The following is a 13,229-nucleotide window of genomic DNA, read 5'->3' as shown; positions in this document are numbered from 1 at the left end:
CCCTCTCCTGGGACCCCCCCAGGGGCCCTTGACGAGGAAGAGGTCCCCATGCAGACACTGTGACGTCACAACCTCCTACAGTGAGGATGGGAGCCACAAAGCAGAAGGAGTGATGGGGGAGAGCAGAAGGGGGAGATGAGCAGAAGCAGATGAAATCTCCGAAGCTGTTTGCAGACAAATGTCTCTCATAATAATAGGAAAGAAAGAGGAAAAAAAAAAAAAAAAAAAAGGCAGACAGCAGGGAGAAAAGGAGAGAAAGAGGGGAGGGTGTGTGGGCGTTAAGAAATATAGGCCATCGCAGCTCAGACATGAGCTCACCAGGGCCAGAGGGAAGCCCAAGGCAGGCTAAGGTCTCACCACCACTCCCCTAGGGAGGGATGCACGAGGCAGGGTCCTGCCAGCTCCCTGAAGGAGCCCCGAAACGAAGAGTCCCGTCCCCTGCAGAAGCCATGCCTCTGGCCTCTGCAATCCAGTCTCCCTCGCCCTCCGTCCTCCAGGCTCTTGCCCACCCCCTCACACTCTGTCCTCCTCTCTCGTGGTCCCCACCATCAGCTCCCTCCCACCATCTCCCTCTGTCCAGAGGCTATCGATTCTTTTCACTCCGTATCTATTGATCTCTCTCTCTCTCCCTGTTTCTTTCTCTTTCTATCATCAATAGATCCGCCAGCCCCATCTCCTTCCTTCATACAGATGGCTCTATACAGACAAATTTCCCCTACCTGCTCTAATACACGGAACCCACAGCAAATAGTCTCAAGCCCTGGACGACAACAAGAATAAAAATACACCATCCCTCCCTACTTTCACCATTACCCCGCTTTACAGTGGGCAATGTGTTTTCACAAAGCATATTCTCTCATTGGGTTCAAAACTCGCAAACGCATTTATAAGGCAGACAGACCCACGACTATTATGCCTGTTTGACCCAGTAGTAAACTAAGGCCCAGAGAGGTGAAGTGGCTTTCCTAAGGTCACCCAGCTGGGAGGAGGCAGAGGCAGGTCTTGACTCCCCATCCACTCCGCCAGGCGGCCTTTCCAAAAGTATCTTTACTTGTTTTGGAATATAGGAGGGTTTCCCCACCCCAGCACATTATGTTTGTTTCCACAGTGGCTCCATAGTGCTTCATAAAGGCTTGATGAATGAATAAATACAGTGCTCAGGCTGATAGTAAAATGAATTTGTGACCACTGAGAGGACACTGCCTGGGCATGGGGCAGGAGAGAGGCTGGAGCAAAGCCAGCCTGGCATGGAACATAGGACATAGAAGGTACTGTGTCCTCCCCCTGCAAGAGCAGGGGGGCTCTGGAGTCTCCCAGCACCTCCTGCCTCACCTGGCTGCCTGCAGCTCCCCTTGTGGTGTCTGTCTGTCTGAAGCTCTCTTATGTAAAGGTCTCTTGGTTTCTCTTGATCTCTCAGGCTTCCCGTTGGCCTTTCACGAGCCAGTCCACAGCCAGGAGGAAAGGCAGAGCTGTGGGTTTTGGAAAGCAGTGGAGACAGAGCTCGAGAGGAGAGGGAGGGAGACTGACTCACACAGAAATGGGAGAGGGGAGGCTAGAGCACAGAGAAGAAACGTGGTGAGGAACGAAGGGATGTTGGGTCCAGGAGTCTCTGTTGGTGGGGGAGGGATGAAAAAATGGGGTAGTCTGGACGCTTGGCTGGCTGCATGGCCCACTCACCTTTGAGGCCCTGGCCCATGCCCAGCGCCAGCCCATCCTTGGTCCATTGCACGATCCCCGAGTAGTTGAGCAGCACGCAGGGGAGCACGGCCCGCTGTCCAGCCACCACAGTCTGGTCGGCTGGCTCCTGGCTGAAGCGGGTCTGGGTCCCTGGCAAGGCCAAAGCGGTACTGGGTAAGGAGATGAGTGAGGACAGAGGGCTCCACTAAGAGGCCGAGCCTCCCAGGCTTCCACTCCCACCCTGCACCGGGCCCGAGAGAGAGAGGTGAAGGCTGGGAAGGTGGACCCTCCAGCCCCCGTCCCACTTCGGCCTCAACCCCTTCCCTCCAAGATGCCGTGTGCTCGCCCTGGATTGCTTCCTCCCTCCGTGGCCCATGGGAATGGGTTTCAGGAGCTGAAGTACTCAGCAGGCAGAGAAAGTGGTGCAGTGTTACGGAAAGGCCTTAGAGACCAGGCTAGTCCAACTCTCTCATTTTACAGACGAGGACACTGAGGCCCAGAGAGGACACTCCCTTTCCCAAGGACGCCCAGTGAGTTAAGGACAGAGCAGGGATAAATCCTGAGCCTTGCTCCCCTGCCCCCAGCCCCCTGTCAATGGGTGGCACCTTCATAACACATGCTGTGGTGATGCCACGGTCCCCCACGATTCCTGAGACATGCATATACCACCGTACCCCTACTTGGACTTGTGTACGTGGCCAACGTGAGGTCGCGCATGTGTGTACAACTATGCCAGGTACAGTTCCCCCTTGAACACATCAGGTACATAAAGGCAGGTTCTACGGGACAGGCACGTCCACATGTACGCATATAAGCTTCCTGGATGATGGTGAATCCTAAACAAAGTAGCTCTGAACCCACTTCTTGCACACTTTCCCCATTCCGTGTGTTCACCCCTTGCTCCCAAGCTCCGAGGGCATGAGTGCATACACACGGATACACCTGCTCACGTCCAGCCTCCCGCCCCGTGGGAGCTGACAGGCCACGTGACTTTGTTCCGCTCTCCCTCTGGCTGCGGGAGCTACACATGGCTGCCCACTGGCAGCTCGGCCGGGAGCATTTGATCAGAGAACTGCAGAGTAATTGCCTTTAATTGTGGAGCCTAAATGGAGCAGGGAATTGGATCGCGGGTTTCTTCTCCCCCCACTGCTCCCACCCACCCACTCCAGCCAATGCTGGTCAGCCCGGTGGTGGGGCAGTCCTGGCACCATGCTGTGACCATCAGCTTCCCGCGCTGGGCCCCAGGAAATGGAGGGGCTGCGGGACAGCACAGGGACAGGTCTGGGGCTTCCCATGCACGTCCCCAATCTGTCACACACTGTAACCCAAATCAGTTTTGCCCGGAACTCTGGGGACTCCTCCCCCTTCTTTCCCTCCCCAGCTCCCAAGTCTTTGCAGAGACCACAGTCCCCAGATCCAACTCTTCCCAAACCCAGCTTTGCAAAATCTGTCTGATCCTCCATCACTCCCGTGTATAAGCAAACAGAACTGTCCCCCCGCCATTCCAAGACCTCCCTCTAAGACACCAAAATCAGGACCCTCGTCTTCTCATCGCCTCCCTTCTTCTTTTTCCTCCTCCAGCTCCATCTCTCCCCTTCTTTCCAAACCTGCCTCACATTCCCTTCACCCAGGAAGTCCTCCTAGGTTGATCTTTACCTCCAGCTTGTCCCATCTTTCAGCCCTGCTGTCACAGTTCTATCCATGGCATTTCCTGTCTCACGCTATCAGTCTATGCCCACGCTTTTGTCTGCCATAGGGTAGAGGGCAGCTGGTGGGTGACGGTGTTTGCCCTATCTGTTTCACTAGAATGGGAACCTCTCCTCAAGGCCAAGGGCCATGCTGGCTTTTCACTCTGAACCTCCCTGGACATTCGACAACGGGATTGGTAGCTGCACATAAAGAGGACTGAGAGAGGGGGCGCAGATGGGAGTGGACTGATGCCAGCATATGGTTTAATACAAAAGGGCAGCCTCTTTTGGTTAAGTGTGCAAATCCAGTTCTCTGGGTTTGCAGGGGGTCAAGAAGTTAGAAACAGCAGCTCCCCAACTCTGCTGACCTGACGGCCCATCCATGTCTTCTAAAGGAAAGGAAAAGGCTCACCCTTATTTCCTGGGATTAGGGTGGCAGGAGCTGAGATCCTGGGGGAGGGGTGGGTCAGGTGAGTAAGCCGGCATTACTAATTCAGGCATTGCCCTCATTATTATTCAAATTTATTCATACCATTGCGCATTTCTCTAGCGCAGCTACAGGCTGCAAACTCTCCACACTCACGTTTCTCCTTCCCACAGCCCCCGGAGCCCAAGTCAAGGGCTTGCGAGTAGAGTGGCCTGTGAGCCCTGGCTCAGAGATGGAATTTATATTCACAGCTTTTCTGCGTGGGGTCTGGACACCCTGGTGTCCTGTTGAAGTCTCCCGAGGACAGTGAGAAGCTGGTTCCATCCACTGGGAGCGAGGAGGCAGCTCATCCTGCAGCAGGATGGAGTCAGAGTCAGCGATGGGCATCTTGCCGGAGGGAGGGGTGGTGTGACCTTGGGCTGTCACTGTCCCATCCCAGCCTCCTCCGTGTGCTCGCCTGTACCTGTGACAAGTCTAGACTAAGTATTGCAAACTCCCTTTTAAGAGCAGAGGTTTAGGAAACAGACTTAGGTTTGCATAGTGCCTCTGCCACTTCCTACCAGTATGACCATGGCCGAGTTACTCTCTAAGCCTCTTTCTCCTTACTGGTAAACTGGGGGATGATGACGCTTACCTGGACTGCTGAAGAGTTAAATGGGATAAGCTGGATGACATGCCTGGTACATTCCCTTGCCTGTGCCCACGGAATGGTAGCTATGACCCTATTTATCCTGGGCAGTTAGATAATCAGAGGGACCGGTGGAAACATGAGCAATGACATGACAAAGAAGGTATCTGTCGTCCTGCGGATTTTGAAATAGGTGCCTCTTGGCATAGGCCTGGTTGAAGCAACTTGGAGACGGGGGAATGGAAGCAATAACCCAGAAGAGAGTCCAGAGAGGAGGGGAAACAAGGGGTCTCAGGAATTTAACTTGATGGAAAGGCCGTGTAGATCCTGAGCCTGCAAAAGAGGTAAGCAATGTTGGTTGGCCCCAAAACAGCCCCTGCAGCCAAGACAGTATCCGAGAGAGAGGCCAGATGCCACGGGTTGTCCTGACCTGGATCAAGATCAAGAGGAAGCCCCAAGCCTGCCATGGCCAAGTCCCACTCTCCCTATTTTGCCCACTCCAGGCTTTTCTCCTTGTCTCCAGGTCCCTACACAGGCCTTTCCTGGACAGAACACTGCTCCCTCCCTTTCCCTTGGGATTCAAATAGTCACCTCCTCTGTGAAGTCCTCCTTGCTTGCCTGCATGCCCTCAGAGCTCTCTGTACTCACTTCCCACCTCTGCTATAGTAGGTCCACGCTGCATTGCCCACCCCTGCCCAGCCCAGGGGAAACTCCTTGCGTCTGGACTGTGTCACTCAGAGCACCAGTCCCATCACCCGGCACAGGGCCTGGCTGCCAGGCCCACAGCAGGTGTTGCGAATATGTCTGTGGATTGATGGAGTGAGAGTGAGCAAATGCTTGAGTGAACAGTCCTGCCTGCGCAACCCCATCGAGGGAAGGAGGCAAAACACCCCGTTCCCCGGGTCAGGCTCACAGACCGCGGTAAAGGCAGACAGGGCAGGAGAGTGGAGGGGCGGGAAAGGGCTCTCCCTGCTGGCGGGGGAGGAACGGTGCTGGGGGCACTCCTGGGAGGCTCCCTGAAGGAGGGAGTGTGGAGCAGAGCTGGGACAGGTAGGGGGGAAACAGAACTCTGGAAGTTTCTGGTGCAGTGATGGGTATGGGTGAAGAGGGGATACGGGGATTGCGGAGAAAGAGAGCCTAGAAAGTGAGCCATGAGTGCAGGTATCTGACAGGCACAACAGGAAGGGCAGAGGTGGCGTTACCAATGCAAAGGGTACATGTCAAGAAGGCACCAGGAACCATCATCAGTGATCTCACAAGAGCACACACAAATCAGAGAACACACACATGCCTCAGAGGTCCCGGCGGCCTGGGCCTTCCACCGGCCATGACGTCTGCGACACCTGTGACGCGGAGCAGAGTCTGCATTGGAACTGGGGGGTAGGGGTGGTGGTGAAATGTCAGCCCCATCCCTGTGCCCACACCCCACTTCCGGGAAATAAAACCAGGGCAAACCAAGATGCAGGGGACTGGCTGGATGTGGGATGGGACGCGGGAAGAGCCTGAACACAAACAGAATGGTGACAAAAGACCAGCCTCCAAAGCAGCAGCGGCAGCACTGAATCAGCAGCCTTGCCTCCCCGGCAACTCCAGTCTGGGGCGAGTGCAAATCCGCGTGTGTGTTTTTAAGTGAATCCCCGCCTGCTTTCATCCTGCTGCCTCCCTGTCTTCAGACACCATCACAGATGTTGGTGAGCTCTCAAGCAGCCATTGTGAAGGCAGACAGAGAAGAAGTGTGCTGTACACAGCCGCACGGAGACTCACACACTTACAGACTGATGGGGAGGCTGGCAGAGGCGCCAATGACACTGGGAAGCGGAGACAAAGACAGACCAGGCAGAGGGAGAGTGAAAGAGAGAAAGGAGACTGGAGGAGAAGCAGGAAGGGAAGAGGAGATCTCAGAAAGAGGCCAGGAAAGAAAAAGACACAGGCCCAGGGCAGAGAAACAGAGAGAAAAGCACTGGGAAAGGCCCGGTGATACAAAGACGCCGGCGCCACAGAGACCCAGGCCAAGGCAGGAAGGTGATGGTGAATGTGGCCACAGGGGGCCAGGACCTCATCTCCAGCTCGGTTCTGTCCTTCAGACGTGTTGCCAGAAGGCTGGGCGGTCTCAGACTCCAGATGGGTGCCATGGGGTGGGGCCTCTGGGCTCCTCCCCTATTTCCCACCAGCTTCCCCCCAGCCCTCCTTCCTTCTAGGTTAACCCTGGCCCTCACCATCTCACCCCATAACACAAAGCTCCTCTGGCCTCCACCTTGGAATGGTTCCCTCCCCTCTTCTTATTCCGCATTGTTTGGGCTTCTGGTTATAGCACTTATCACAGCCTGCCTTGGATTAAAAGTTACTCATGTGTGTGCGTTTCTGTCTTTCCCGGTCTCCTGGGAGCCCCTGGAGAACAGAGTTGCTTGGATTTACCTTTCTTGTCCCTTCAGTCCCAGCAATGTTCCTTAATAATGCTAACTCCCAATTAGAAGATGCTGACTATGTACTGGGCACCAGTGCAGATGTCTTAGAGACACCGTTTCCATCATTATAATCCAGGGCACAGCGGTGGTTATGGTCTCCATGTTACAGTGAAGGGAAATAAGACTCAGACAGGAAGTGGCAGAGATAGTGCTCTAGGCACTGTGCTGTGCTGTAGGAATATCCAAGAAGTATTTCCTGAATACACTGGGCTCATGGCCTCCACCCCAGAGAACTTCTGGTGCCCCCAAGCTCTGCGCCCATCTGCTACTTCTGATCTCCACTCTATACTCAGACTTGCATCTTCACTGTGTTTACCTCCTGGGAGGGCGCTGCTCCCTCCTGAGATCTGCGGCCGGCCTGTACCCTATAGCCACGCAGGACTTGCCCCACACGCTGCAACCAACCATCGGAGAAGGCTTGATGTAAATATTCCTACATGAAGGGAGAGTGGTTCCAAAGGCTGGCAGGACCATCAGTGGCACCTAAAGAGGTTTTCAATCAATCGCAAATGTCACCCTTTGAGCCGCCAACGCCCACCAGTAGAAGTGGTAGCAATAACATAGCCTCTGCTTGTGAAGCGCCGGACATCGTGCCAAGTACCTCACGAAGACTAGTTCACTTAATGTACACAACAACATGATGAGGTAGGTACCATTAGTATCCCTAATAAGGACCTAAGGTTCAGAGAGATAAGCAGCTTCCTCCCAGGCACACAGCTGGTAAGTGTCGGGGCCTGTAAGCAAGGCGACGGGCCGGAACACCTGGCTCCCCTGGAATGCCATCTCGCCAGCGTAGCTGCTGCTGCCTTCCACCTCTCACCACCCCCTGGGCCTCTTAGCTCAGACTCTGGCCATTGTGCAAACTGGGGCCTCTCTGTCTCCCCTCGACGCTGTCCCCTCACTAGGACAGCCTCTCCTCGTCTCTCAGCATCACCCCCCTCTCCTTCCCAACGCTGATCTTCCTGGGGTGACACTGCCTTCCAGCTCTGCTTGCTCTCCTACTCCCTGCTCCATCCTCAGCACAGCACAGGTGAGGCCACCTATCCCCATCTCTGTGTGTGAACACATCTCCTGTTCCTGCTGGGCCTATCCCCGGGGTTGGGGACTAGGTTCCCACAAAGGCCTGATGAGGACAGAGAGGTTGAATCCCATTTTTGACTGAGAACTAGGAATTGACCTCTACATCTATCGTAGAGAGGCTGGGAATGCTTACAGATTCTCAGACACAGCTGTGGAGTTCTTGTGGACACATATGTACCACAGCACATAAGCACACGTTCACTGGTGCGCGCGTACGCGCGCGCGCACACACACACACACACACACACACACAGTCTTTTGCATCTTTGCATTCAAGTACAAGTTTCTGCACCCATGTCTTGGCACATGTACCTTGATGGTCGTGTTCCCGGAGCCTTGCCTGCTATGCCAGCTGGGAACAAGAGAGGGAGTGGAGGCAAACACAGGAGACGCCAAGGAAGCCAGGCTGCAGGAGACAGGGGTGGTGGAGGCCGAGCCCTGTCTCCCCGGATTTATCAAATGAGAAGTAATGAACCCCCTGGGCCGGAGCAGTCCCCATGCTCTCCACTCCAGATCGCTGCTGGTTCAAAGGGAAGACTTTGATTCGCACCGACAGCTTTCAGATGGAACTAAATCTCTCCACACTCTACTGTTCCTTCTTCCACTCTCCCTCCCTCTCTCTGCCCTCACATCTTCGCTCTCCCACCCTTCCCCAAGAGCTTCTCCCCCACTACCCCAGCCATTCCCTTCCTGCTCTATGAAAAATACAACAGCCAGAGAGGGCCCCTCCCATCCATTGGATTCTCTCACGGAGAAAAGAGGATTGCAATTCTCTGGGCTGGGCCAGCAAAGGGGAAAGGAGAGGAGGAACGGAGATTTGCACTTTTGATAGAGGAGGCAGGGGAGCAGGGAGGAAGGGAGATTGGGGTGGGGTTGGGGGGGAGGAACGAACTGGCTGGGGCGGGCAGAATGAGGATGAGGACAGGAGAGAAAGGCAGAGACCCCGGCTGCCCACAGCAGAGACATAGAGGCAGAGAGAGAAGCAAGTTCAGAGCCCTTAGACCAGACGCTGCCAGAAGGGAAGTACCACGCCTGCCCAGCCGACTGGTCATGAGGGGTGTGGGTCTGCTGACTCTGCCTTATACAGAGCCCAGCCCAGAATCCAAAAGTGTCCAAATGCGATGTGACCTAGACACTATAAGCCCCTCCTCTGAGAGGTCAGGGGTCAGGGGTCAGAAAGCTGCACTGACTTGCTCCCAGCAGATAAGCTCAGGCTTGGCTGTGAGTAGAGGTCTGTGATATGGACATCAGATGAACACCCCAGAGACAAGTTCCTCAACATTCAAGGACTATTACGGCCCCTACTCTGCTGCCCACCAGCATTTACCACACCAAAGTATCTCACAGTGTGAAGTGAAAAAGACACAGTGGGCAGCAGGGGCCTCAGAAGCGGACCCCTCGGCTCCACTGGCCCACCTACCTTCACCCCCTTCCCACTTTTGGTCCTTTCTCATCCCAGGAGGCCAAAGCCATAGGCAGGAGAAGCAGTCTCTCCTCCCTCCCCACAAACTGCTTGGCCAAGCCACCCCGATGTCTATCTCCAAGGCTGGGGTATGGTAGGGACAGCTGAAGGGGAACCTTTCCAGGGACCAGATGGGCTTTTACAAGTGGCCACAATCTGGCCTGGTTTCCTCGCATTGAACAGACCAGAGAGGCTGGCTGCAGAGGCTGGCCGTGGGGCTCTGGTATTCATAGTGACGGGGCACAGGAGTTCAGTGGTCTGCGCCAGTGCTTTACTCACCGAAAGAGGCAAGAACAGAACCCTGAAAGAGGCCAGGGGAACTGGCCCAGCACCACCTGGCAGCAGAGACAAGAGCACTCTGGGCCGGAAGTCAGGAGGCGTGGGCTTATCTGGTCCCGGCTCTGGCCCACCCAGCTGCGTGACTGTGGCGGGGCATCACTTCACTTCTCTGGGTCTCAGCTTCCTTAAACCGTAATGGGAGGGGGCTGAAGTACTAGGCACGGAAGGACCTTTCTGGCTCTGATGTTCTCACATTCTACTGCATCTCCTGCTTTCCTGGGGCCTCAGCCAGACCTTGCCGACACTCCCAAGAACTCAGCCCCGTACCGCAGACAGTGCGAGAGCTGGTGTACCTGGGGCCATCCTGGCATTTCCTTCCAGCAGGAGTGTAGAGGGAGGGCTGCAGGTTTATGACACTAAGACAGCAGCTGAGAGAACCCACAGGATGCATCCAGCAGTGGAAAGAAAGGCCATTCTTTGATTTCCTCTGTAAGGAACTCCCCATCAGAGTTCCTTGCGTCCCCTTCCACTAGGTTCATGGTGGAAAAAAAGAGGATAGAGGGCAGGCAATCCTGAGTCTCCAAAGTGACCTGCCAGCCCAGACCCACTCACAAGGACGCTGAGCTCCTGGACTAAAAAAGACAGGCAGGTGCAGCTGGAAACGCTCCCTCCACCCTGCCCCATTTGGGCCTCCAGCCCCCTCTGCGCTGCCAGCCGGAGGCACCGGGGCCAGACCTGATCTGACAACTTTATGCAAATGTGCCCTGGCAGGGGACCCTGAGAGTGTTTTATGGGAAGGACGATGGCATTGTGAGACCAAGTGGGGTTGGCTGGAGCAGGTATGACAGGCAGGAGGAGAAAGGGGGGTGGCAGGGATGGTGGACAGTTCTGCTGAAAAACTGAATTTCCATCTGGCTTCAGTGGGCAAGGGAAGGGCAGTGCGGGGAGAGGAGGCAGGTGGCCGGCAAGGACTTAGTTCAGATAAGAGACAGAGGATAAGAGGAAAGACAGCAAAAGATGAAGAGACAGAGGGAAGGAGAAGAGAGAGCAGGACAGTCACAAAGACAGAGAAGGCTGAAGGAGACAGAGCAAGGCCCCAGAGGGCTAGGGTCGGGAGGCAGGAAAGGAAGGAGACCAAATGGAGGAGGGGTCCAAATGCCTGGCTCTCCAGCAGTCCTCAAGTCCTAAAAGGCAGGACGCTGAAAGAGATGGCCCAACGTGCAAAGACAAAATGAGAATAGAGAAAAGGGTGGGGAGAGGGAGTCAGACAGAAAAAAAGAGAGCAAAGCAGACGATGAGAAAGCTGGTGGCAGGAAGAGTGACAAAAAGGCTGTCAAAGAGTGCTTTTTTTTTTTTTTTTGCAATACGCGGGCCTCTCACTGTTGTGGCCTCTCCCGTTGCAGAGCACAGGCTCCGGACGCGCACGCTCAGCGACCATGGCTCACGGGCCTAGCCGCTCCGCGGCATGTAGGATCTTCCCGGACCGGGGCACGAACCCGTGTCCCCTGCATCGGCAGGTGGACTCTCAACCACTGCGCCAGCAGGGAAGCCCGCTGTAAAAGATTGCTTTAAGGGAAGGAGGGAAGGAAGAAAGGAAGGAAGGAAGGAAGGAAGGAAGGAAGGAAGGAAGGAAGGAAGGAAGGGCTGAAGTGACACTGGTATAAAAGGGACAGGGGGGGGATGGGGGTGGGGAGGAAGGAACAGCAAGAAAGAAGCTATGGAGAAGGCAGGGACGATGGATACAAATGGGGAGTGAGAGTCAGGAAAAGAAGTACTGGGACCATCTGGGAGCGGAAATCGAGGATGAAGATAAGGACACAGGAGGAGGAGGAAAGAAATCGGAGAAGGGCAGGGGGCAGCACAGCTTTGGGGGCTGTGCAGGCGGGTGGGCGGGGAGATCTGGGGTGGATCATCTCCCTAGGGCCTCATCGGAAGGTCTTGAGCATTTAGGTCAAAGGAAAGGAGTGAAATCCTTGAGAAATGGAAGGGATTTTTGAAAGGATTAGCCAAGGCTGGGGAGGAGGAGAGGATGAGGTGGGCTGTATCTGAGGTAATTCCTAAGGCAGCCGAGGGCAAGGCCCTGGTGTCTCCCCACAAATGAAGTGGGGCCCAGGTAGCTGCTGCCCCTCGTCTCCTTCCCACAGGCGGCCCCGGGCGACTAGTGCATCCTCGGCCCAGGCAGCAGTGTGCCCACCAGGAAGGTGACCAATGTGCCACTCCTCAGCCCCCCGCCACCCTGCCTTTCCCCAGGCAGACAAAAAGTTCATCCTGGGGTCTGACCACATTCCCCCTTCCTACAGTGCACCCCTCCCCTCTGGCTCCTCCTCAGGCAGATGGGCGCAGGCACCCTGCAAGTTCTGCTCTGAAAGCTCCCTCAGCTGGCTTTAACATTCTTAGTTACCATGCTATGAATATGGCTTCAGAGTACAATCTGAGAGTAGCGAGAACTGTACCCCTGAGAGCCCCCAGCTCAAAGCCCAGGAAGAAATGCAGGCTGGTCTCCAGACCCTGTCCATAGAGGTCTCCTGGCACTTTTAGGAACAGTCTCCAGAATAAAGAGCCTTAACTCTGAGAAATCCAGAAAGGTGCGGGCTGGGGCAGCAGAAAGGAGGGCATTCTCTCCTTTCCGCTGAAACCAAAAGAGCCGGCAGGAAATCCGGGTCTTCTGAGGCCTGACAGGAGCTCTGAGGACACTCCTCCGTTTCAAAGTTTAATCAGCTTTGTTATATGTCTGCATCACCTCAGACCCCTGTTCACCTCAAAATTAAAGGGGAAAGAAGGGAGGGAGGGAGGGAGGAAGGAAGGAAAGAAAGAAAGAAAGAAAGAAAGAGCAGCAGATCAGATCCAGGTGTTAGATCTTAATCTCCTTCCAGAGTCAGGAACCTTTCATCACAGATGACTTTGCAGATTTCTCTAGGACTTCCAGATGGACCATCTGACTCTATGAGCCAGGTGAGCAACTAATTTGGGAAGGCACGGGGCTCTGATGAGTGCTCTCAACGTTGGCCCTGGCTCTGCACTAGTGCCTCTGAGAAAGTCTGCCTTGGCAGACATGCTCCACGACCCCAGGCCTCATCACCGAGCCCTCCTTACAAACCCCCAGAACAGACATTAATGGCTGTGACCCCTAGGGGAACAGATTTTTTAATTCATATAAGAACTATCTCATAGCACCTGGCAGTGAGCTCCTGTCACTAAAAGTGTTGAAGATAAGGGTGGATGACCACCAGACGGCAATGTTCCAGAAGGCCCTGGATGATACTGAAGATCCCTTTCAATTCTGGTGCTTTGTGATTCTATTCACACACCTCATATATTTTCTTCTTACTTTGGACACACACCTAACAAATAATCAATTTATAACAGTTTGATCAAGGTGGACTGAAATGGTTTGCAGAACTAACGTTTAAAGGAAGGAATTCTGAACAGAGCCATCTACAGGGAAAAGAACAGTTCAAAAAACTGTCTAGGCTGGCAGTCAAGTATATAAATAAGACTTTGGTCCCATGGCAATTAATCAGGA

The 13,229-nt window shown here is 54.6% G+C and overlaps 1 protein-coding gene across 1 annotated transcript in view; it reads right to left on the bottom strand.

The window, feature by feature from the left end:
• The window catches only part of KIRREL1 (kirre like nephrin family adhesion molecule 1), a 97,822-nt gene that overhangs the window by 17,014 nt on the left and 67,579 nt on the right, over positions 1-13,229 (bottom strand). Inside the window, exon 2 of the mRNA XM_060032269.1 lies at positions 1,678-1,827. Within this exon, the coding sequence (XP_059888252.1) occupies positions 1,678-1,827 (150 nt within the window). The remainder of the gene's footprint in view (positions 1-1,677; positions 1,828-13,229) is intronic.

The sequence above is a fragment of the Delphinus delphis genome, chromosome 1, assembly GCF_949987515.2.
Source record: "Delphinus delphis chromosome 1, mDelDel1.2, whole genome shotgun sequence".
NCBI lineage: Eukaryota > Metazoa > Chordata > Mammalia > Artiodactyla > Delphinidae > Delphinus > Delphinus delphis.
The sequence above is the reverse complement of the archived record's forward strand: the minus strand, read 5'-3'. Positions and strand labels throughout refer to the sequence as shown.